The sequence below is a fragment of the Rhamphochromis sp. 'chilingali' genome (genome assembly GCF_963969265.1).
Source record: "Rhamphochromis sp. 'chilingali' genome assembly, chromosome: 3".
Taxonomy (NCBI): domain Eukaryota; kingdom Metazoa; phylum Chordata; class Actinopteri; order Cichliformes; family Cichlidae; genus Rhamphochromis; species Rhamphochromis sp. 'chilingali'.
This window is the reverse complement of record NC_137931.1, coordinates 26,858,411-26,884,898: the sequence shown is the minus strand read 5'-3', so window position 1 is coordinate 26,884,898 and position 26,488 is coordinate 26,858,411. Positions and strand designations below refer to the sequence as shown.

Sequence of the window (26,488 nt, the reverse complement as noted above, 5' to 3'; positions counted from 1 at the left end):
TAACCACGTGCCTCCGCTTAGAGCTTCTCCTTTACGTAGTTTTTGCGCGCGCAGTTTCCGGCTGTGAGAAGCGTCAGGTGAAGCGGAAGTGAAGTGAAGAGGCTTGTACTGCTTACCTGTCGTCAGTCAAACTGACAGAGAAGAAACAAGGGAAAAAAAGTAAGTTAAAGATAAAAAAGTAATTTAAGTACACAAGGAGTTGTTTTATGTGTGTGCCTGCTGTTTCCGGTCTGTTCTACCTGTCTGCTCTACCTGGACACCTACAGGGTTAGGTTTAGTAAAAGAAGACCAGTTTTACCAGGAAACGTTCTTACAGTTTAATGTTTACTCCCTTATAAACGGCAGTTTTATTTTTTCTGGCTCCCAAACTGAAGAGTAGGACCCCCCAGAGGGTCACGGGCAGAGGGATATGTGGGTTAGGGGAATAAATATTTGTTTATTAAAATATGTGTACACAAAAAAAAAAAAAAACTTTACAAGACATCTGACAGTTTGTTCGGGTTTTTGTTTTTTTTAAGATATTTTTCTATATATATATATATATATATATATAATTAAACTTACATGCTGCCTATTTTGGCCTTGGCCATAGGGTTAGATTGGGTTGGGTAGGGTTGCTCATGTTGTGGAGAATCTGTGACATCTAATTAGTGTTAATGGGCTATCGTTAGCTGTTAATCAGCTGTGAGTGACTGCTTCTCTGTGCTGCTGGGTTTATGTTACGTCTGAAATTAATAAGATTAATTATACTAGTTTATTGCCATTGGACCTAGTCATATGTGACCAGAATCTTATGAAAAATAATCAGCACTTCGTTGTGGAGGTAACAGAAGCAAGAAATCTGTGCTAATTTCTAGCAAAAGCTCCTCATTTACATCTAAAACCTCTTTAAAGACAACCCAGCTCCTAAATAACTAAAACCTAAAGGACTTCTGCCAAAAATCTGACTGTTCTTATTAATGACTAACTAACCAAGACAAGTTAATCCTGTCTGATGACTATAGCATGGATCAAAACCATAAACCACTAGAAACTACTAAGAGGAACTCCATCATCAAGAACAGCCAGAGAACTGACCAAACCAAGAAACATTCCCAGCTTGACCATCATAACTGTGTTTTACTATCCTACATCAAACCATCGTGTTCACATTAAGCTATTTACCTTGTTGTTGTGAGCAGTTGTGATGTCATGCTCCTTGTATACCTACGCCCACTTGTGGTAACTGTAGCCTCTCTCATTGTATTAATCAAGCTAATCCACATACCTATCTCACTAGATAGGTTTGTGGATAAATGTTGCAATGACCATTATAAATAACACCAAAACTAAACTTAATTACAAAGCTGTTGTTTTGCTATTTTTTTTTGTCAAGTATATCAAAAGTAATGCAGAACCTATTAAAATATGATAAATTTATATATAACACGATCTAGTTCATGACACACATGGTGGAATTTAAGCTTCCTGTAAGCCATATACTAATCCAAGGTCTTAGAATTTTATGTTGGACTTCAGCTACATTTTCAAAATGCCATATTCCTGAGGTCATAGTAATAAATATTTTGATTAAAAATTTGAATGACATAGGTTAAATAGTTCTCTAGATATAGCTATTTAAAAAATAGCTCAATTGAAAGGCTTGAAAAGACTTGAAATTACCCCTTCAACGTTTTTATGAGCAAATCACAGGGAAATCACAGATCATCAGTTGACATGCAGTGACTTTGGAACCCTCCCTAGTGACCTATTTAGACATCTCTTTAACAAACTGTACCATCTTAAAGTCCAAAGGAACATTGTTGCAGGCATAAGGAACACCCATAGCCAACCAAAAAAACAATTAAAATCCTGTATAACCGCTCCAAAGATGAGTCAAACTTCTATGTAGATGATCACAGTCTAATTACCAGAACTTCTGACCAACAACTAGAACATAAAGGAATGTTTCAACCTCCTTAGACACTAATTAAACTTGCATGATTGACTAGAATTGTCTAAAAAGAGCAATAGAACTTCCATACACAGGTAGATTCTGTCTGAAAGATGGCTATAACTAACACCACCTCAGTGCTAGCCCTGTGGAGTCTAACTGAAGCCACTGGATTCACGTTCAGAATGGAGGATTGGGCGGTTTCTCGGAGTCAGTGTTTTCTCCATCAGTGCTGCAGGCTGTGATGGAGTCTAGGCGATGCTGCAGGAGCACTTGGCCATGTTGGCGTGTTGTTGGTCAGCGGCACGTTTGGATGTGCTGTTCAGGCTGTGTCATGTGTCAGGAATTTGCTGCTGCAGCAGGAGTGCATTTTAGCATGTCGGCAGACTGGTCACAGCTCTCTGACTCTCACTGCAGAGATTTCCTGGAAAGTCTTATGACATGTGACCTGAAGAAGAGTCATCTAATCTTAAAAATCAAATACAGAGAAAATGGGAAGAAAATGAATCTCTTACTGTTTTCAAAAGCAGAAATACAAATTCATTTTCTGGTATTAACTTTTAAAAATATATTTTTTAAATGTGAACACTGAGCTGCTGTTTTCAAATAAGAGTTCAAAGAATCCCCATGACTTGGTAGAGAATAAAACACGATCATAATGATATATGTGTGTGAATGATTCATTTAATTCTTTCTGGAAAAGAATGAAAAGGTCCTGCACCTGCAGACTTATGTGTCATATGTGTTATCATCTACAGGTTTAGACATCCATCAATTAATATTATGATAAATCATTAGAGGTGTGTGTGTGTGTGTGTGTGTGTGTGTGTGTGTGTGTGTTATACTATATATGAGAAAGATTCTATTTTCAGATATTTTGTTATATTTATTTTCTCTGAGATAATTAAAACATTTTTGACTTTTTATTAATGTATTTAATATTTTAATTATATTTTATTTCATACTTAATATATTTTAGACTTTAATGTTTTAAGAGTAATAAGTTTTAAGACTTGTTTTAAATCTCTTTAAATACTAGAAAAAATTATTAATATTGTTTTTATTTAAATCTCTTTATATTTCAGATATGTTCTCTTTTTTTTGTCTGTGAACAAATTTAGTAGTTTAAAATTTATATATTTAAATAATAGACTTAATTTTGATATTGTGAAAATCACATTTTATAAATGTTACACACAAATGTAAAAATTAGAGGGTTTAACTACACAAATATTTATGTTCTAAAAAATTTGTTTGTATTGGCAAAAGTTTCTAAAAAACAAAATTTGCTTTTACCACTGCAGTTACAGAAGTTTTGTCTGTTTTCTATTTTAAGGTAAATAAATCCAAATATAGAAAGTAGGGGCAAAAAAATATTCAGTGCATTAATTGGGTAGTCCTCCTTAATGGAAATTTATTTGGATATGCACATAAGTGTTGCTGACATTACACTAATGGATTAGTTATTGGCCAGGAAGCTGCGTAAAAAGGGAATTCCTTTTATGTCACAGAAAAGCTCATATCTGTCCTTATTTCTTCTTGTTCTGGACTGAATGTTCCTCTTCAGCTCGTTTCAGCCGTGAGCAAAATGATTGTTTTTTTTTTTCTAATAAGTAAACATGTCCCTTAAAATAACGTGCCAGTTATCAGCATAAATGAGCTTTTGAGCCTCACAGTGAAAGCGTAATGGGAAGTTTGTTTGCTGCAGATGGAGATAAGATAAGATCAATTAAAGTGAACAGTGAGCTCATTGATGAATGTTACTCTTCGGTTTGTTGCCAGGATGATAACTTTTCAAGCTGTTGAGGAAGGTAGGGTGGAAGGGGGCAGCTTTGAATGAGCTGCTGATGCCTTTAATGAGCCATGTAATTTGGGTGTTTGCAGTGAGTAACCCAATCCCATCCAACCTGAAGTCTGAGGCCAAGAAAGCTGCCAAGATCCTGAGAGACTTCACCGAGATCTCCAGCAGAAATGGGCCAGACAAACTCATCCCCGGTAACAACCTGTCATATTGTCAGCTTTATATACTGAGGGCTAGTCCAGTGCTCTTTAAATACTTGGGTTTTCTAATATATTTTAAAATGTGAAGTGTTTTACTGTAGTGTAGCTAAAAGTGTGTACTCTACCATATTTTTGTTGTAGCTCACGTAATAGCGAAGGCTGAGGGTCTGGCCATCATCTCTGTCATCAAGGCAGGCTTCATGATCACAGCCAGAGGAGGCAGTGGAGTAGTAATCGCCAGGCTTCCTGACAAACGTAAGATCACCACTCCTTCCATGCTCTGTAAAGGTTTGGAATTTTGCACAGGCAACTGTCGGTGTGTTTCAAAAAATATAAACTTTAATTAAGAAGGCTGCTCAGGTAAGTCACCAGATGCCAAAATATGTGGAGACTTATGTTGTCTTTCTTTTTTTCATCTGTCAGATAGAACAAAGCCGTGCTCGATCAAGCCACAATTGTTTTGCTCCTTCCAACCAGCACTTCAGCCTCATTGACAAATAAAATGATTCACTCACAAGCATCAAACTCCAGTCCTGAGAAATTAAGCTATTCCAGAAAAAAAAATTAAATGCGATTGAGGCATCAGCAGTACTAGCATGGTGTTCCGCAAAGCACGATTCTGAGTCCTCTATTGTTTGTTTTTACTTGTGGATATAACAGTTTGTTTTTCTACACAAAATAAATATGGTTTTGCAAGCTTGTATTTGTCTGAAGGATATAAGCACCAAAAGTCTGGAGAAATTGAAGACATTTTACAACAGAATTTAACATTTTTACAGCTTGCTTCAAAAAGTAGATTTGGTTTTTATAGCTAATTCCCCCCTTTATACAATTTTAGTGCTGTGAATTATAAAATCACCAGTTTAAATTGTATAAAGGCTTAAAGTTCACATTTTATGCCATTATGTTCTTTGAAAGATTGATAGTGGCACAGTGGCTGTAGCTACTAGCTGTCTGCTAGGCTTCATGTTAGCTAATTGGAGTCCAATTAAACCCTGGTCTATGTTTGTACTGTTGGCACCTTTTGGGGGCATTTTGAATCCAAATATCTGAGGAAAATTACTTGCTGTGCAGTACTACGAGGACAGTCCAAGAACTCTGTGCTAAAACTGTAGTGGAATTCTTGGAATTTATATGCTCTTATCTCTTAGCATGTGTCTGTGTGATGTAACAGTTGTACAAAGCAACTGAACTTCAAAAAAAAAAGATTGTAATCAATTGTAGATGGCATTTTGACAGTAGTATACTTTTATTACCCTTCCAAGTAAAGTCTTTGTATGTTTGTAGAAACATGTTGCTTCTGGAATTTATCTGCATGATTGATCTGAGTGACTGAATTATTATTCCTCTGTTATTTGATTGTCACAAAGTATAAGATGAGTACACATTTTTTTTTTATGTGTTCTAGAAAGTCTGTACTCTTTATTAGTAAGGTAAAGAGAGTTCAACAGCAGAGGTGTCATGTTGGAGGAGGAAATAATAGCTGTTTTTTAATCATGGATTTAGCCGCAGTCTACGAAGCAATTCTTGTGATTTGCTGCTGTTTGCCTGTTGTCCTGTTTTTTCTTCTTATTTGGTTCAGTTTTTGCTGTTTTTGATCTTCCTGAGTCTCTCAATAATCCTTTTGTTGTTTTGTTTTGTCTTGTGACATTTTGGGCTCCTGCGGTTAAAAACCAGGCCTCCCTGCAGTGTTGGGAGTGTGCTGTAGTCATCTGACACATCAAGCGTTTGATGTCAGTGAACTGGTCCGGCGGTGGCGGATGTTTGAGTTTGCCGTGGTGCCAGAACCCACCGAGGGTCACACGGGCCTTACTGAGTGGTGCCACCACCCCTGCTCTTCTTCTTCAGGCTCTTTTGTTGGTTTTCTGGATTTTCACATTAAAGGAGCAGTTCACCACATCTGAAAACACTAGCACCAGCAGTGTGAATAATCCATCCTGGCTTCAGCCATAAATATTATCCATGCTTGAGCTTTATTCTGTGTGTTTTTGTGTCTGCAGGCTGGTCAGCACCTTCAGCTATTGGCATCGCTGGTCTGGGTGGAGGCTTCGAAATCGGGGTGGAGGTATAATCCCAAATCTTATAATTTAATTTATTTGATTTCTGATTTGCGTTCCAAGACGAAACATTTGTATTTGTGTTGAATTTAGGGGTTCACAATAATTGCCATAAATGTATCAATAGTGTTTTTAAAGGTTGTGAATGCAGCGGTTTGCATCACTGAGATGTCAATTTGTCCTTTAATGCACCACATCCCTTTTTGGAAAGCAGAAGTAAAAGCTAATTTTCTGGTCCCCCCTCAGGTGTCAGACTTGGTGATCATCCTGAATTACCGGAGGGCCGTCGAAGCCTTCACAAAGGGTGGGAACTTGACGCTTGGCGGGAACGCCACTGTCGCCGTGGGACCTGTTGGAAGGTGAGTCTACTCCCCACCTCTCCTAACACAATCTGTCTGTCTGTCTTTTAATTGCCTTGAATGCTTTCTGTTTATGTAAATTACAGCTTAGGTTTGATTGTCCTATTCTGCTTAGAGATTTATGAGACATTTAATGACAGTTTGTGTTTTGAGGCCTGAAGCAGATAGCCAAACTGTCTGAGGTGGGGGAAAAAAATCACCCGTGATTTACTTTAGAGGCCAATTAAGATGTTGAGGTTAATTTTAGAATAAGGTGGTTTCAGGGTGGGTTAACCGGTTTTGGTGCTCATGTATTGGCAGGTGTTTGTGGGCGTGGCGAGTTACATGTCAGTCGGTTCATTCTCAATAAATGTTACAGACAGACAACAAATGGTAGCCAGAGCTGAATTAGTTTGAAGAAGATGGTCAGTTGTTACAGTTAGTTTATGTGTGAGTGTATATGGTACTATGAAATTAGTCACATACACAGTGATTGAATAACCCGCAACCAGCTATAGTTTTACAGACACAGCAGGAAATAAACCTAAAGAAGACTGCAGGTCCTTGGAGAAACCAAGGACTGTGATTTTTATATATATATATATATATATATATATATATATAAAATTCATTCCCCTATACTATGCTGGGGTTTTGTAGCCAGAAGTGGCCATCTTTGGATGAGAGATTGAAAAGCTAAGGTATCAACTAGCGCCAGCTAACTGTACTAGCAAGCTACATTACAGAGGTACAAACTGCTAAATAGTCATAACAGCCAATAAAAAGCTATAGCTTCACTCACAAAAGCTGGAACACAGATTTATTGGTCATTGAAGCAAGTTTTGCAGTTTTTTTTATTTTGCTATTTGATTGTGTTTTTTGTTTTTTTGTTTTTTTTTGGGGGGGGGGGGGGGGGGGTAGTTATGAACCAACTTGCAGCTTGGTTTGTTTGGTTTTTGTTTTTATTTATTTCTTGTTTGTTTTTTGTTTTTTTTCATCCAGTAAAACAAATCTGTGCTTGGAAAAACATTTATTTATTTATTTTTGTGCAGAAAAAATGTTTTTAAAATTAAAAAGAGCATAGGACCCAGGATCATGTTCTGTGAAACATATCACTAGTGCTAATTAACCGGTCATTAGGTGTTAATGTTTTCAAATTCTGAAATTTTACTTGACCATTTAAACTTCACCTTTGCCAGTTTGATCAATAGAATAAATTCTGCTTGTTAGGAACGTGGAGGCTGATGTGGCTCTGCGGAGTACTGCAGCTGTGTACACCTACTGCAGGTCCAGAGGTTTGTTTGCAGGTATTTCTCTGGAGGGATCCTGCCTCATTGAACGCAAAGAAACCAACCGCAAGTATGGGGGAAAAAACACGAATCAATCTGCTGCATGTCAGAAGTTTAACTAGTTCTCTCTTTTCCAAACAAGTGCTTGTCTTTAATCCAGTAGTGTTGTTGCAGATTCTACTCCCAAGACATCCGCGCATCTGCCATTTTGAATGGTGATGTGGAACCGCCGTCAGAGTGCTATGACCTCTACCACATCCTAGATGTCTACACTGAGGCCTACACCACCGACTGGACAAGCAAGAACTTGCAAACTAGGGTACGCAAACCAAAAGCTTAACTCAAAAAGGAAAGGCAGCTATGTGTGAAGTGAGGATGGTTTCAAATGATGCCCTAAATAGTTTCCAGTGTGCTCACTAAAGGGTAGGTGAGTGCAGGCAGCTCAGTTCAGCACACAGATTTTTCTAATACAAAGCCATGCTGTTGGAATAGAGGCAGTATGCAGTTTAGCATCCATCTAAAATACCCTGACAATTACTGTGTTTTATTTTTTACATAGTGGTTCAATAGTGTAGTGGTTTATGCATTTGCCTAACAAACAAACAATGGAGACACAAATTAAGTGTAGCTCAGTGACTGTTATACTGAATGTCATGTGATTTTTTTTTTTTTAAATTTATTTATTTTTTGCCTTTATCTAATATGCAGTACATAAAGTGTACATTTGTGTTTGTCTCCAGTCATCCGTTCGCCCAGCCAGACCACCAGCTCCGATCCAGTCAAAGCCACCAAGCTACTCCGAGGTGTCAGCAGCCAGTGCCGGTAAAGCTCAAAAATACAACTGTTCAGGTGCTATTAATTTATGGACGAAATTGTCTGTAATGGGGTGTGTGTCTGTGTGTTTTTGCATCTATGTGTCTGAGTACAGGAGCTGGAGTAAGGACTAAAAACACTCTCTACCCAAGTGTCTCTGTCTATAAATCTGAAACCTCAAGTGAGTTTTACATTAACTTTCATTATTTACTCCTTACCAGCTATTCTTTTTTTTTTTTTTTTTTTTTTTTTTTTTCATTGTCATTTTGTGAGGACCGCTGTGACTCCTTGAGCTCACTTTCAAACTCAGAGGCCTCTGACTTGGTTTTGTTGCCCATGTTAGTAACTGGTTTTGGGTCTGGAGAATTCAAATCAACCAATTAGTACAAACATATTTTTCTTTTCTTTGGGTTTTTGCTTGCATCTTATTATAGTCAGAATTTGTCATTTTTCTTTTTCTTTTTTTTTATCCTTTTTGTTGTCATTTTGTTTTAAACCATTTTGCGTCCCATTTCAGGCAGATTTCCATGCCTTTTGTGGCCGTATTGTGTTTCTGTGGTCAGTTTGTGTCCCTTCATAATTGTTTAGCACGGCATTGTGGTTGTAATGGACGGCTTAACAACATCCTGGGGTTTTTTTGCTCGAGAAATGGTTAAACTGATGCAAAACAAAAAGAACAAAAGTTGTTCGTGCTCATTTTGTATCCCTTTTCTTTCAGTTTGTCAACTCTCCATGTGGTTGTTTAGCATCGTTTTCAGTCATTTTGTCTCCCATTTGTATTTACCTTGTTTTGTATCTTCATGTGGTCACATGGCACACCGTGTATTCAAGTCTGTTATTAACCCACGACCTTGATGCAGCCAGTACCAAAACCCATTAATAATCCTAGTGTTTTGTGTATGTACGTATGTGCGTGTGCATACTTCGGCGACACACACCTGTTCAAACAGGTACGTTGCGGGGACCTGACCCCTTTGTGTTGATAAAAGAGTCCTCCAAGGTAAATGATTAATTTTATGGTGAAGACGTGGTTTAAGGTCAGTGAGTCTTCAGCAAATTAATGTAAGTCAGTATGATTGCTTGTGCAGTGATAAACACATTAATATATTGTTATCAACTTTGGGGCTGCAGCTCTCTCTAGTGTTCACAGCACATATCTGCAACTTAAACTGCAGCGCTATTTATTTTAAATAAGCTCTTTATTTAAACACTAATGAATAAATTTTAATGGAGGAAGATGGAAAAAGAGCATTAGTCTTTCATATTTCTTGTTTGAGAACTTATTTTTATTAATGTTTTCACAGCTGTAGATTAATTTTCTCCAGATTCATTAGCCGTGACTCAAATTGATGTTTTGTTTCTCTTTCAGGTAAGTTTGCCTCCAGAAACTCTCAGATGAACGGTATGAATATTTGACTGTGCAAAATTTAAATAAAAGTCAAATGAAATGATCTGCAAATTTCATAAACCCATATTTTATTCACAATAAAGCATAAAAAACACATCAAATGTTTAAACTGAAAAAAAAAAAAACATAAGCACATTTTATATTTGATGGCAGCACCTCTTCATTTAACAGTAGTCCATAAAACTAGAAATTGTGGCAATGTATTGCCTGGTAGAAGATTCTAGCTGCTCAGTAGTGCTGAGTCTTTTTCCCCCCCAAGGTTTAGCATTGTCTAGATAAAATGTGTAAAAATATATGTTGCTTTAAAACTTTTAGATACCTTCAGCACTGATGGTGCCTTTCCACATGTGCAAGTTGCCGGTTCCAAAGGCACTCATGTACCCCCATACCTCTTGGACTAAATAGTGATAAGGAGCCTGTTTATCAAAGTTCTCTTAAGTTCCCAGGTTGTAGTGCCCATATACTAGAATTTCAAGAATTTCAAATTTGGATTCGTCTGACCACAAAACAGTTTTCTACTCTGCCTCGATCCCCTTTAATTTAACTTTGGTCTAGACAAGACATGGATTATGTTCAGATTTGTGGATGGCACAGTGAGTGTTCCTTAGTCCTTGCAGTGATTTCCATGACAGCACTGCCACCTGAGGGCCTGAAGATCATAGGCATCCAATATTGATTTTCAGCCTTGTCCCTTAATTTTTTCCCAGATTCTCTTAAGCTTTTGATGTTTTTATGTAATTTAGAGAATGAGATTTTCTCATGATCTAATTAGATGAAAAATGTGCCTCCAGCTGTTTTTTTTTTTTTAGTAACCCTTACTATTTCTTTCGTAACTAATTCAAAAGTAGCTTTTTTTCATGAAATAGTAAAATGTCTCAGTTTCAACATCTGTTTTCTATGTGTTATTGTAAATAAATATTAATATTCTGAATTGTACAACATAAATATATCAGACCTATGTTAAACAGTGAATTTGCAGTAAATTAAATCTGCTTTTGTCAAATGTTTGTTTTGTTTCTGTTTTACTTTCTTTGTTTTTGTTAATTGTAGATTGGGGATCATCAGAGGGTGGAGCCACTGGGCTGATGGTTGTCACAGCGACACATCCCTTTGCAGGGGAGCAGCCAGGTGACCTCAGCTTTGTTCCAGGCGACCGTATCACTGTCATCACGAAGACAGACTCCCAGTATGATTGGTGGGAGGGGCAACTGGAAGATGGTCGGGTTGGGATCTTTCCTGCAAACTTTGTTACATATTGATACTACTCTCTGGGTGTCTGACAGAAAAACATCTGAAAGAACCAATATTGGGTAAAATGAGTTTGGAACGTGGTTGTTCTGTTAGGCGTAAACACTCCACTGCATGAATATACTTGTAAATGAATTATGAATCCTTCGGTTTTTCACATAGTAAATGTAATATTGGAAATTTTGAAACATTTGTCAGACAAAATACATTTTGACATATTTCACAAAAATATTTTAACTGGCATTTTTAACCATTTCAAATGTTTCACATTTAATATTGAAGTACCACTGTTTGGTTGTTTCTTGGTACAAATTTGAATCACAAAAAGACAACCACTTGGATTAAATGAAATCAACTATTCCATTATTATTGTGATTATTAGTTTCATCATCATAATTATTATTATTTACATTTAGTTTGAAATTGATTGGGAACTTTAGGCTGGTTGCCTAAAGGCTGGCTGCCAACAGAAGCATTTGTTTGTTTGTTTGTTTTTCTTTTAGTTTACTTTAGTTTCTTTTATAGTTTAAAGTCTTGATATTTTAAGATCAGTGGCACCACCAAAACTGCTGTAAAGTCTAAAAATTGAACAAAAAGTTGAAATTTAACTGTCAGCTGCTGTGATCAGGGAACTTTAAGGGGCTGTAAATTTCAACACCAACTGTTAGGCACTTTCTTTAGCTCTTTAAGTCAATGTGTTACAATTATCGTGGAGATGGTTATACTGACTTTGCTGCACCCTTGTTCTTTTTTTTTTTTCTGCATGTAAATATGGTTATGCATGATGTTGTAATAATGTTAAATGGAGCGGGTTACAAGGTGGATGAAGGAATTTTTAAGGAGTTTAATATATGCATATCAGTTTAAATATTTTGTTTTTCTTCACTTTGCACTTTTTTAAAATGACATTTAAAGTATGAGTTTAGGGATCTGCTAATGTTTTAATCTTAACAATGTCTTCAGATTAATAATTGTGGTGTGGGTGGGTATTCTTTTTGGGGGGGGGGCTTTTTCATAGCTGCAGTACAATGTACTGTTTGGATCCTATGCAAATGTTAATAAACCTTATGTGTTCTAAAATATGCGCTTGTTTTTATGCAGAGAGAACAACAGAAATTTTTTTTTAAAAAGCTAACTGGGCTGACATTTGAATATTTCCTGCTTAATCTCACAGAAAAACATTACATTACTGAAATCCCTCACATCATCACAAATAGTCACATTTATTTAAAGTCATTGTCAATGACATCAAAGTAAAAACAATATTTATTTTTTTTATCACAAACTTGTTTACAGTAATACAATAATTTTTACTATTATGATTTTGTTACTGTGTATAATAATACATAGTGTCTGCTCCTGTTATGGTCAATTATATTATATTTGCACAAATTTATTAAAAAAAAAACACATTTAAAGATTAACACCCACAACAAAGGCACAATACTGTAACATACCTGCAGTTGTTAAAAACATTTAATTACATCTGAAATCAACATTTTTGTTGTTTTTGTCTGTTTTTAGTTTTAAATCTAAGAGAAACTGATACTAGAGATGATGAAGATACTCTAAACCTACTTGTTACCCTTGTGGCTCCTTTAACATGAAACAGCTTTTTTATTTTTTATTTTAAACTTTATTGGCAGCTTCACATTTCAGCTGTTTATTGTTTCCACTTCATAACACCCTGCTTCTGTCTCTCTTTGTTTCTTTGAGACAACTCCAAGCAAACCAAAATGTGTTCCTACAAAGCATGTGACATTCACATGTCTGGGACAGGACCAACAAATGAAACATGGGAAAATAGTGGCATCTCCTGGAATAGTGGATAACATAGAGAATATACTTGTAACAACAACTAGTTACTACAGTTTGTGTACTCAGCACATCTATGGTACTCAATGGCCCAATGGGATGCAGCAGAATCCATTAGTGGAAGCTCAAACCTGCATTTGTACACTTGGTAGTGTGGAACTAAGTATTGTCTTTTTGTGTATACAAGCATATATTTGTGGTCTTTGGCCATAAATATATTGTAAGTATCAAACTCAAAATCAGACAACATGTAAAACTGGGATAGTGGCAAAAAAAAGACTGGAAACGCTACATAAAGCTAACAAAAAGAGAACAAGGAAACCACTAAATATGACCATTTTTCAAATATGTCCTTTTTTCCCCTTAATTGAGTACAAAAACAGGATAAGAATGAAATAAAGAGATGGATGAGTTTTTCTGGATGTTGTCATTTACAGTTTGTAACATTGTTAAAAGAGTCAGAGAAATCCCTGTAAAAACCAAATCTAAACGATTCTCATTAAATAGAGATTATGATTATGCACAGCACTGGCTCAAGCATACTTATTTCAAAACTCTAACTTAAAATGTCTTTTTACACTCATAAAACAATGAATGAACCCAAAACTGCTGATTAACAAACATAAAAGGAAATCAGCATTTGGTTCAATTTATTTTCACAATAATAAAAACGCAAAGTGGTAACAAATAGGAAAAAAAAAACAGCATAAGAATAAAACACACTGCCTTTCAAGTCTTGGAAATCCTCCAACATCCTCTAAGAGGGAATAATTTCAACCTGCCGGCTGGTGTTTTCAAGGTATGAAGTTTCTCTAACATGAACTCATGTTTGTTTTTGGTCTAATTAATATCAAAGCAGTAACTGAAAGCTGCCGGCTGCATTCATATCAGCAGTGCTGAAATTGTGCTGACTTTCTCCACAGGGAACGTTTCCACTTTGCTGGTTTGGCTGCTCACCAGTGTCCTGAAAAATCACACAGCAGGAGATGCTGTGAACGAGCCAGGCAATTCACATGTGATGTCATATATTTTATTTCTTTATATTTCTTTGTATTTTACAAATGTAGCTGTTTTTCTGAAAAACAAATGTACATCTCTGGGTTTTACAGCCATTATTACTGGTTTTTGTAAACTACTTAAAAAAATAAGAACGTTAAAGAAAGTTATTGCCACCAAAACGACCAAAACTCACTCTGTCCTCCAGAGCGCATCCATGGCAGGTTGGTGGGGCTGTAGCTGCCTGTTGCAGTCCGCCACAGAGTCAGGAAGTGGGACACCACTGGTTTCCGGCAGCAGCAGGCACAGTCCACAGCATATGATTGGTCCACTGCTGTAGATAACCATAGCAGCCAAGGAGATTGCTCCGTCAGGGTTTGCGGGGACGAGGGTGTTGACCAGGCAACCGAGCCGGAAAGACAGGTTGACCAGTGATAAACAGCGTTGCCTGGATTTAAAAACAAAAAAATATATACTCTTATTGAACAATGGCTAGAGAAGATTTCTGCTATGCTGTTTAATTGCCCCGACATCTCAACATCTAATCTCAGATGAAAAGTAGCTCAAAAACCAATAGGACCAATTAAATTTGCAAGACTTCAATATCAGCTAGAAGATCATACATAAACAAATCGCTCAACTAAGTATTGGAAGTAAGAAGCAGATGGTGTGGAAATATATGCTTAATGAGAGTAAACCAACCTTACAACTTTTGCTTTCAAGTTAAATCATACCTCTATAGGCTAACTAATGTGTACAACTGGACGGGGTTTATGGTGCCCTTGGTTCACCATGCAACAAAAGAGAAGTTTCATACAGAAGATACATGTTGTTAAACTGATGTTTCGTTTCCAGAAACTGCTCGTCTGTGTACGTGAAAAAGATGATGGGTAGATTTCAGTTCACAACTATTTAGTAACCAAATTGCCAAAAAACAGAAAACTATAATCTGACTGATATTTTCGCTTTGGTAAGGACAACATCTGCCGTGGCTCATAACACAAACACTTTGTAACAGCAGAACCGGTTACCATCCTTGATCCATCCTTGGTCCAGGGGTCCAGTCCAGAGACTGCTTAGCTTAAGTGAAGTTTAGCAGACAGCTAGCAGTTACAGCTGTCTGTGTCTTTACCTACTTGTCAGTCAAAGAGGCCACGCCCCTATTTTTAAAAAACAGCAAATTTTTAATACAAGCGTTATAAGACATGTACCTCCACCCCCATAAGGCTGTTAGAAAGAGGTAAATTAAACAGGTTATAAACATGTTTATTTTGCAGTAAATCTGGACATTTTAAGTTTGAAGCCAGGCTCAAGTGAACATTAGAGGAATGTCTGCTTGTGGAAAACCTGCATTAAAGAGTGTTGTGTTGTTTTCTACCTGACCACAGTGGGGAACAGTTCAATGCTGTACAGAGTGGAGATAAAGATGGCAGCCAGGACGCAGAGTTTCCCCAACAGAGCCAGACTCATAACCAGCATCGGCGTACCTGCATCAGAGTACCAGTCTCAGAGATGGTGGTCAGATTTGATTGGAGGCTGCAAACTGCATATAGAATGATTCCACCTACTCCCACTAATGTTATGTTTTTTCTACCAATATTAAATACCAGTATTTTCTCCCACTAAAAATATTGATTAAATAGATTAAATAAATCGACTGCCTGGGACAAAGAGCAACTGTCATCAAGAGCTTTTAACACAGTCTCCTATTGTGGCGTTCAAGAATAGAATCCTAAGAACAGATGCTTTTCTAATGTTTTTATTTAATGTTGTGTTCATTTTAGTTTAATTTAATTTAATATTTAATGTCTCTTAAAAGTGATTATGAACTAACCTAAAATACTGAAAATGCGGAGGACTCACCATTGTACCTGGACAGGAGTAACGACACGAAGCAGGCAGCTCCACTGAGGAACAGAGCGAGCATGCTCATTGGCCGGCGTCCCAGACGAACCAATGGGACAAGCAAGCAGGGAGCTTCTGATAGCCCGGAAAAGAACTGGGCGGAGTAAACGCCAACACCGAATGAGCCGATGTTCAAACAAATTCCATAGTATGTCAAAGCTGATGCCGCACTGGAGGATGACAGGACATTTATTTATGTATTTATTCATTTATTTTATTATGTTTTTAATTTACCAATATTTTGTTTTGTGAATTTTAATTTTTGCATTTTTATTATTATTTATTTTCCTTTTATTTTATTTTCCTTTATTTTGTTTGATGGATTTGCATTTATTTTATTTATTTCACCTTATTTATTTATTTTATTGTATTTATTTTACCAGTATTTTGTTTTGTGAATTTTCTTCTTTTTTTATTTCACTTTCAACTTATTAATTAATTAATTAATTAATTTATTTATTTATTTATCTATCAAGGTTTCCTCTGGACTTGTAAGTGAACACTTTAAACAATGATGAATTTTAAAACAAAACTGTGACAACGTTTCTGATTAAGGTTTGTTTGACATAAACCTGTAAAAGTTTAACTCAGCATATTGAAGGGGTTTTTTTGTTGCTCAAACTTAACCACAGTTTGGTTGTACTGCACACAGAGTATTACACTTCCTCCATTTTGTTTCACAGTTTTCCGTATAAATAGAAATTAGTAAATACAAATTTACCCTCAGCAGCCTTTTATCCATCAAACACTCACTCAAGTGTAGGACTTTTAATGATATCAGCTTAAGGTTCCTGTGTGCCTGGTGTTATAACTCACACAAACCAAAGCTCCCTGATGACGAAATGCTGTTACTTCACACCGGTTGTTTATGTATTATATAACCCTGTTACCTTTGGCCACAAACAAGAGGAGGCTCAGACTTATTGAGAACAGTCTATTCTCGTTCCTTAAACTCCCTTATTCCAGTTTTACAAATTATTCTGCATGCAATACTAAAAGATTCATCTATCTATCTATCTATCTATCTATCTATCTATCTATCTATCTATCCATCCATCCATCCATCCATCCATCCATCCATCCATCCATCCATCCATCCACACACATACATATATATACAGTGGAACCCCGACTTACGAAATTAATTCGTTTCTTTTGTAAGTCAAAATTTTCGTAAGTCGAAGCACCTTTTTCCTTCGCCTTTTGAGTGAGGCGATGCTGGCTGAAGACAAAGTTCTTGGTGGAGGCTGAAGAAAGCATACGTTTGCATGCACACATACGTACGTGTACATGTAAATAACGGTATGGAATTTAATTCTAAACACTAAAAACTAAAACTTACATTTACGTTAATTAATGTACGTACAGTATGTACACTGTGCAATGATATTTTTTTTAACATTTTTTTAAACTCACTCATATTTATGCCTCATGCCGGCCCCATTATGAATGAACAAAATGCTAATTGCAAACAAAAAGCACACGAAATAGCGCACTGCAACAACAATACGTCTTTCACGTGGAACAGCGAAACACATTTCGCAAACGGATTTCGTTACACGGGCATTTTGTCGTACCACGTTAATTGGTTAATTGCCTTCTATTATACAACTATATTACAAATAGTTAATAATTTTATCTCATATATTTAATATGAGATATAATTATCCAAATATTGTGACTTTAAATCTAATAATTTGATGTGAAAATATTCATATGTTTATTTATCTTTGTTATAAAGGGCTGTGTCCCATATGGAGCGTGTGCAGTAGGTACCTCACACAGCTCATGACAAACAATCGCATCAGGACAGTTGGGTGCTTCAAGTGGATTATGTCACTGGAGGCATGATCTCCAGTCACAGGGTCTTCTCTCTGAGCTTCGGTGGCTTTCTGCAAGTCTGACCAGGCGGAGTCCAACAGCTGCACACAAACACAGCTGGATTATTTTATATATGTTTATTCATATACACACATATATATTAGGGGTGCAACGATATTCGTATCGATATTGAACCGTTCGATACAGTGCTTTCGGTTCGGTACGCATATGTATCGAACAATACAACATTTGTAATTTATTTTATCAATTTTCCTTCTGACGATGCTGTCTGTGTTGAGCGCTCAGTGAATCTGTGTTCGACTACTCCGCCTAGGCTGCACTGTCCAGCGCAGATCCACTGAGCGCTCAACACAGACAGCATAGTCAGAAGGAAGAGCGCAGGGCAAGCTAGCGAGACAGAAGTTAAGCTCTCCTTTTAACATGGACCTCCCCCACTCTCATTCAGATCTGGCGTTTGGAATTATTTTGGTTTTCATGTGACGTATGACCCTGAAGGTAAGCGAGTCATGGACTAAAGTAAAACAGTATGTTGGATGTGCCATGCAATGCTCAATTACATTGGTGTGAACTAGTATGTTAGCGCAGTTAGCTCGTTAACGTGTTGGCCGTCTAGCCCCATGCACGGGGCGATCGGCGGTAGCTCGTTAACGGAGATTTGCCGTGTTGTGGCGTTAAGGTCATTTCAACAAGATTAACCTGAAAGCACTAGTGGGAACACAACGAATATGACTGCACATTTACGCCGACATCATCCTAGTGCAAAGACAAAAACAACAAGCATGCTACTAACTTTAGCCGAGTCATTTAGACAGCTGTTAGCACATGATTCTCCTTATGCTGCTGAGAATATAGCCCAGAAGAAGCGGATAGTATAGCTTTTATTTTGGAAAGAGCCATTTCTCTGTAATAAACTCTCTTTTCCAAAGATGAGTGATTCCTCAATCAGATACAGGGCTTTCAATATCGCTAGCCCGACGTCCCGGAGCTAGCGATTTTTTTCAGACGGGCTACCAAAATTCTATCTCTTCCCTGCCCGTCGGGCTATTGTAGGAAAAATATATGTCAATGCTTTTGCATTCTTTCAGAAATGTAGCTGGGTAATTATGTCATTGGCATCGGTGAGCCACTGTCAATATGTGACATATTGAAGTCGCGTTTGAATTTGCGCTTGTTTTTTTGCTTTCACTTTGCAATCGTGCGAACTGTGTATAGAGAGCGACAGCACTGATCTGTGAGTGATGATAATTTGTGCACCAATTCCTCTGACATCGTCTTATTAATCGTTAGCTTACTATGGAAACATGACAAGTGAAATCTCCCGCAGCTTAAACATGTGAGAGGTTGATCGCGCAGAGAATCGCTGAGCTTATGTGAGTGCGTGTGTAAAAGCATTTCAGTTCTGCTGAGCCAAATAAGACAGGTCAGGGTGAAGAAGTGACAGCCAAAGAAAAGCTTACCACAAAACGGGGAAGTTATGACAAATCAGACTATAAGGCAAAAAGAAAGTGCAGCTTTATGGTTTCATGGACAAAATAATTTCTGTGGCTGCAATATGACGAGCTAAATAACCAGGGCTGCACATAAGTGGTCCGCAGGTGTGCATTCGCTGTCAAAATAAAAAACATGCACAAGGGTTAGGGTTAAATTTAAAACTGTACTTTTGAGTTAAAATATATATTTATAATTTTAATAAATGACAAATTAAAAATGCTTGAACATTTTTTTGTATCGAAAAAATATCGAACCGTGACACCAAAGTATCGAACCGAACCGAACCGTGAATTTTGTGTATCGTTGCACCCCTAATATATATATATATCCCACCTGATCCAGACTGAACCAGCTGTAAATTTTTGAATTTTAAGTTACTGTACAAAAATCACTGATTCGGTGGCTATCAGCTTGGAAGCACTTACAAATGATCCAGCTGTTGATTCAAAACTGTTTGTTTGTTTTTTGACCTAATGTTTGAAAGAAAAAACTCCCATGAGAACAATCGATTTGTTAGTCTGTGTTTCTGATGCCAACACATTCAAAAATGCTGATACAGGGAATGTTTTTCACCACACTGAATCCCCTGTTATGTAATAGCTGTGCCGAAAAGCAGCTGCAATTTTTTCCCCCCTGCATGAGTTTGGAGCCTGTTGTTTTTTGTAGTTTTCAGTAGAAAAATTCTTCAAATGTTTTCAGGGTTCAGCTAGTTTAACATCTGGACTCTTCGCTGCTGGAGTACGAGTACGATGTGGTTTTGTCTTCCTGAAGAAAGCAAGGCCTTTGCTCAAATAGGCATGTCTGAATGACAGCATGTTCAGGCTGTCATTCAGACAGCTGTCATGTGATACTAACACCCCCACCCACCCACTCACTCCCCTATCATCAGTGATTTAAACTGTGTGCTGATAATAAGCAGTATGGTCCCAGAAGACCATAATTTCCAAAGAGAATCTCAGATTCTGGTCAGACCAGAGGGTGGTTGTCAGGTCAGCCTCAATCCATCAAACAATGGTTTTAAGCAGTGTTCCTGCACATTAGTGCTACAAGACGTCATAGACACCAAAGCTCTACAGCCTTTTTACAGACCACAGATGACAGAATTCATAAACAGTGGTCGACCCCTCTCCAGTTTACCTCTGATAGAGTTAGTTTCCTTGAGATGTTCTTTTAAGAGCATCGTAAAGAGTGACGGCAGAAGTTTTAATGCACCTTTCTCATTACATAACCTTTCCATCTATTGTTGACCATTTTCCAACTTATTTTAGAAGACCATCTGTTTCTTTATATCTTGCAGTTAAACATTATCAAACTAACACAAAGAGGAGCTGGGTTATAATAAGGAATAATCCTACTTGTTAACACAAGACATTTATGATTTGAAATGAGGCAAATGTTTGTTTACCAGGTCCAAGCGCTGGTTATCTGCAGGGCTGTTGCTCCGGTAACGGTCCAGGATATCTGTCCTCTTCTTTAACAACAGCCATCGGGGAGACTCTGGGATTGAACTTGAAGGAGAAAAACTGTTATTGCTTCCTTTATTAACGGTCTAAATGAGGCTACCACAGGTGAACAGGTGTGTTGGCCTACAGGTAGAGTGGCAGACAAATGATCTGAGGCAGAGCCAGTGACAGGTGCAGACGTGTCCAGGTAGGGTTGAGCCAGGCCAAAGGAGCTCCACCCATTGTCCCCAGGCTGAAGCAGAATGGCAGGAAAGCCGGCGGCCACAGCCGAGAATCAGGGGGAGTCCACTCCACTGCTGCAACGCAAACAGTTTAAAACAGTCTACAATTTAAATTCTGCAGGTTTCAGTGCTATCTTCAATGTGAACTTGCTCTCCAAAGCTTCTAAGATTTATTAGAGTAGCTTTACCTGATTTATTATTTAAAAACTACCCTTCTTTATGTTATACTGAACCTTGCTGAAGCCCAACTGTTTTAGCTCCAGTCCCTAAATGCCCACTTCCTTCTGATTGGCCAACTTAAATATACATACATTTATCTCATAATTTAAAACTCATCTTTAGCACACAGCACTGTCAGATAACATGCATAAGGAAAAAGATAATAAATCTATAATAAAAAGTCTCCATAGAGTCATCTTTAAACATAATGACTTACCTTAGTTAGCTAAGGTAATTAGAGTTAGATAAAATTAACTGATAATAATAATAAACAATGAATAATAAACCAAATCTCTGTCTGTGTGTATTTGTTTCTTTGACCCACAACACCACTTACAAAATGTGATCATTTCAAAAAGAAAAGGTGTTAAAGGTACCCCTCCAAAAGTTGATTCTGTTCATCTGGACGTAGCATTTTGTGGGAGAAACGTTTCGTCACTCATCCAAGTGACTTCTTCAGTCTCAGCTGACTGCAGGTTTCCCCAAACTTATAAACAGTACATTTGCATAATGACTGAAACCAGCCCACTGAAGGAACAATGGGCTGGGAGGTCAGAACTGACAATAAATGCTGAAGCAATGGATAGAAATATAATACAATAAATACAATAAATATTGAATTAGCTAAATTATAAGACCCTGAGTCTTCCTACACTTTGGGTCCATGACTTACTATGTAAAGGCTAGCTGCTAAATTAAATCAAAGCTGAAGGAATAGACTGCTTCCTCCAGTCTGCACATAACACTGTAGGGGTCAAAGGTTAGGAAGCTGCTGGAAGCAATCCTGCTTCATTAGGCCTCAACCTGGTCAAGATGGCTTTATCTGGAACACGTGCTTTTTATCAGCCTTATGTAAGTATGTCCCACCACGGTCCAATTAAAGTCACCATCCAGCCAGTGACCCAAAGCCCACTGAGGGCTGTCTGATAACGAACCACCTTCCAGCTCGCACAAAACACTGCAGGCTCCCCAACATACTTTGTGAGACACTTCTAAAAACATTTTGAAGTTGGATACTCATACATTTAACTGACTTTCTTTAATTAACTTATTAATGGTCAGAAAATGTCCAATGAAGACCACAGCTCAATATAACGGGATGAAAGTAGATCTGTGATACGACATTTTAATCATGCTTTTAGGTTTCTTGTGTTACCTAAACTGAAGGCGCAGATGTTGATGCAGCAGCAGCAGATTCCAGTCAGGCAGCGAAGAATAAGGAAGAGGAGTGGTTGAGGAAAGACAGCAGGAACGAGGCCACACACGGCGTGCACGCACATGGAAATCAGCAGTACTGGACGCTTTCCGTACCTGCACAGAAACCATCAGCGAGATTTTTCTTGTTTGAAGATGAGTGATGACTAATGTTTGTTTTAACTTAAACTTGACATATACACTACAAGTCAAAAGTTTGGACACACCTTCTAATTTTTTATGTTTTTTCTTTATTTTCATGACTATTTACATTGTAGATTCTCACTGAAGGCGTCAAACTATGAATAAACACATATGGAATTATGTAGTGAACAAAGACGTGTGAAATAACTCAAAACATGTTTTATAGTTTAGATTCTTCAAAATAGCCAACCTTTGCTTTGATTACCGCTTTGCACACTCTTGGCATTCTCTTGATGAACTTCATGAGTTAGTCACCTGAAATGGTTTTCCAACAGTCTTGAAGGAGTTCCCAGAGATGCTGAGCATTTGTTGGCCCTTTTGCCTTCATTCTGCGGTCCACCTCATCCCATACCATCTCTATTGGGTTTAGATCAAGTGACTGTGGAGGCCATGCCAACTGGTGTAGCACTCCATCACTCTCTTCTTGGTCAAATAGCCCTTACACAGGTGCTGTTAACTTGTGATTTCTGAGGCTGGTGACTTGGATGAATTTAACCTCAGCAGCTTTCTTGGGGCGGTCCTCATGTAAGCCAGTTTCATTGTAGCGCTTGATGGCTTTTGCAAAGCACATTTAAAGTTTTAGCAAATTTTTGGACCCACTGACCTTTAGTAAGTGATGATAGACTGTTGTTTCGCTTTACTTAGCTGATTGGTTCTTACCATAATATGAATGCTAACAGTTGTCAAATTAGGCTGCCAGTTATGTACCAACCTGACTTCTACACAACACTGATGGTACCAACCTCATTAAGAAGGCAATAAATTCCACAAATGAACCCTGACAAGGCACACCTGTGAAGTGTGACTACATCATGAAGCTTATTGACAGAAAGCCAAGGGTTTGCAGCGCTGTCAATAAAGCAAAGGGTAGCTACTTTGAGGAATCTAAAATATAAGGTCCAAACTTTTGACCAGTAGTGTATTACAGACTGTCAAGTGTTGTGTTGTACCGGTCAGATATGGCTCCTCCAAACAGAGATCCCAGCAGCAGACCAGTCATGAAGAGCATCTGACCATAAGACAACCAGTCTGTCCAACCACACACTGACTGACACACACACACACACACACACACACACACACACACACACACACACACACACACACAGGCAAATATAGATGTTCAAGTCCAGAATACACTCAGAGAACCAAAATATAAGATGCAATGAAACAAGTTTCACAAAGATTAACTTTTCTGTTTACAATGAGAGACATGACGTGTATGTGTAGCTGTGGGGGTTTATTAACTTGGCCATAATCAGTTTGGATGTGTTTGGATGTGTTTTACTAGTTGAATAAGAACTGAATCAAAAATCCTTTTATCCTGTTGAGACTTTTCAAAATAAACTGAATCACGTGGAAGATGCAGAATATTTACTGATGAAAAGCAAAAAAGAGCCGTCAGGTGCTAAAAAATAAACCTTAGACTCAAACGTTAGAACAGGCTTTTCCCCGCAGCACGCTGTGTAATAATACTCACAAAGAAAACGGCAGCCGTTAAAACTTATGTCTAAAATGTATAGTTTCATGCATCGGTTAAAACACTGGACTCTAGGTACACGACGCCCAGCTGGAAACACTTCACGCAAGTCGAGCTGCCCGAGATTCACAGAATTTACAGAGAATGTTAAATTTTTGTGATTTATATCGTTATCAGGACGATAAATGCCTTATCAGGATATGAGATTTTGGTCATATCGCACAGCCCTATTCAGCCGGGTTAGTAATCCGTGGTATGTTGGTCTGCTTTGGATTTCCGAGTGGGAAATGCAAGTTAAAGGGGCATTTCATAAAAAAAATTCCAATTGCAAACTCAGAATTTGTGACTTCTAACATATTCAGGAATGCACCTACATGCTGTACATTCCAAGATCTTCCTCTTCACCTAGAAAACTGCAGTGTTTTTCAGACCATTCTCTGTAAAGCCTAGAAATGGTTGAGGGGGAAAATCCCAGAAGAGCACAACACAACAACCACATTCAAATTCACTTAAATCACCCTTTCTTTTCGATTGTGATGCATAGTTTGGTGCTGGCCCAGCAAGTTGTCTGGACCATGTCTACATGCGTAAATGCATTGAGTTGCTGCCACTGGTTGATCAGAAATTTGCTTTAATAAGCAGTTGAACAGGTGCATTTGGAAGACGGAACTAGCAAATTTTTGATTCTGTGCTTGAAAAATACTGAAACCTTTCTTGGATTTCCTAGATAGAGGTCCAGACATGACTACAAATGTCTATAACGAGTTAAAAAGATTACAACACGTGCTTATGCTAAGCATGGCTAAATTCAGTTACGATTAATGACAGACGATTTACAGAAAATTAGCTTTTTTTACTTTACCCTCAGAAATGGTTCATTAACAGCTTCAAGTTGATCATTAACACCATGTTAATCTCTAGAGTTGCTGTTATGTAATGCAGATTACTGTCCAGTTAGCATGTTGGCTGAGACTTTAAACCGATCATTTAATGTTGAAACAATGTTTGGTGAAAGAGGCCCCAAGCTGGCCTTTCAGTGGTGTCAAAAACTGAAAGTTATATAACTAGAAAATCTAAAGTTTATTAATTGCACGTTTTTCATTTCATTACAGTTCATTTCTAATGTGTCTGAAACTATATTTAGGCCTACACTTTAAACCATGAGATAACTATAACAGTAAAGGGAATAAGAAACACGCACTTAAAAATATCCCCAGGTGTTGCATCATCACAGTATTCATGACTGTGTTACAACTTCAGACCTCTCAATGAAAATAATCTTCACTCACGTCTCGGATCCCGCTCTCTGTCCTCCAATCGGCGTCGTCCTTTAAAACCTTGCTGAGCGCTGATTGGTTTTCCTCCTTGTTCGGTGCCAACTTTTCAAGCCACGAAGCAAACGTGCCAGTATCATTGCCATGGCGACATGTCTCAGCGACCACAGCGGTGGTGAAAATGTCCAGAAAAAAGAGGAAAGCCGTGAAGAAGAAGATTAGAGCGAGGCGCCAGTAGACGGAGAGCTGCAGCGGGGACATGAGCGGGCCTGTCTGGTCTCCCACAAGCTGATTCATCCTGACCTTTACCATGCTGGAAACTTCAAAACTCACAACTTTGAACTCTTCAGGAGCTCCACATGTTGTTCCAGCAGACCTCTGAGCAGCGCGTGCCGGTCAGGTCTGAACAGCTGCTGCTGTCACAAGAAAGTGGTTGACCTGTCAAGCAGGAGGCGGCTTATATTCAGGGCCAACTTTATTACGCCTTCTTTTCTCCATAAGGCCCGACAGCGGGGACTATTTTCAGTACAGCGACACCCGGAGGTCATGTGCGGTCCGGCACCAGGACCACCTGTACTGGAAAAGAGAAGGTACAGCCAGAGGCAATGAAAGAAAATAAATTAAGCTCTGCAGACAGTGGAGAAAATTACTGAAGAAGGAAATGAGGGGTTTTGTAAAAGTAAAGGAGGATATGGATGCTGGAGAAAAAAAGAACCAAGACAAGGGGTGATGTTTAAATAGAAAAAAGGATGATGAAAGATGGAGTTTAAATAAAAAGGGAAAGATGATGTAACACTTACTGTGGAGCATAAGACTGCTCCGTTCCAGTTTTAGTATTAACTCTTCAGTTAATGTCCGACACCCTGAGAGTCCACAGGTGAGGCATGTTGGATAGGCATCATAGATAGGCATCATAGATGTCATACCAGGCTGCTGATAGTTAATATTATCAGTATTTGACTAGCTGACCACAGGTCAAATGCAGCTTGCCAGCAATGGTGTTTAAGCATCTAGAGGCCCATTTAAAGAGCTAATGTGGCATCCTACACCCGAAACATGGCTGAGAAAATCTAATCGATATCAGCTCATGTTTTGAGAGGGATGCAGTTACCTAAAATAGCCTTTTACAACTCTAGTGCCTAAAAGCACCAAAGTTTAATTATACAAGCTTTAAGGGGTGTCCATGTAGAAACACGCAAGCAGCAATGCGTGGGGGGGAAAAATACATTTTTTCGTTTTTACTCTGTCATATATGATGATGTGAAAGCTCTACTCTCTTTTGTGTAGCTGCTGTAGA

General features: G+C 38.0%; 2 protein-coding genes across 4 annotated transcripts; one reads left to right on the top strand and one right to left on the bottom strand.

Moving 5' to 3' along the window:
* sh3yl1 (SH3 and SYLF domain containing 1) lies at positions 1–12,066 on the top strand. 2 transcript variants are annotated; one of them, XM_080876986.1, is made up of 11 exons: positions 1–159; positions 3,818–3,928; positions 4,076–4,189; positions 5,935–5,999; positions 6,238–6,350; positions 7,560–7,688; positions 7,793–7,937; positions 8,359–8,440; positions 8,547–8,612; positions 9,801–9,833; positions 10,890–12,064. In XM_080876986.1, coding segments are annotated over exons 1-11 (1,068 nt in total). In that variant the 5' UTR covers positions 1–158; the 3' UTR covers positions 11,099–12,064. The 2 variants fall into 2 exon arrangements, with proteins under 2 accessions (XP_080733112.1, XP_080733113.1); XM_080876987.1 differs by lacking the exon at positions 8,547–8,612 and having other exon boundaries at positions 8,359–8,467; positions 10,890–12,066.
* On the bottom strand, positions 11,832–25,739 carry LOC308393305 (solute carrier family 22 member 13). Of its 2 annotated transcripts, none has more exons than XM_080876974.1 (10): positions 25,207–25,739; positions 23,388–23,485; positions 22,196–22,350; positions 20,727–20,895; positions 20,542–20,644; positions 17,580–17,725; positions 15,762–15,973; positions 15,277–15,385; positions 14,095–14,346; positions 11,832–13,866 (listed from the first exon to the last, which is right to left on the bottom strand). In XM_080876974.1, exons 1-10 carry the CDS (start codon positions 25,501–25,503, stop codon positions 13,785–13,787), a joined length of 1,623 nt encoding a protein of 540 aa, XP_080733100.1. In that variant the 5' UTR covers positions 25,504–25,739; the 3' UTR covers positions 11,832–13,784. The 2 variants fall into 2 exon arrangements, with proteins under 2 accessions (XP_080733100.1, XP_080733101.1); XM_080876975.1 differs by having other exon boundaries at positions 11,832–13,891; positions 23,388–23,481; positions 25,207–25,273.
* Positions 25,740–26,488: the final 749 nt, after the last annotated feature.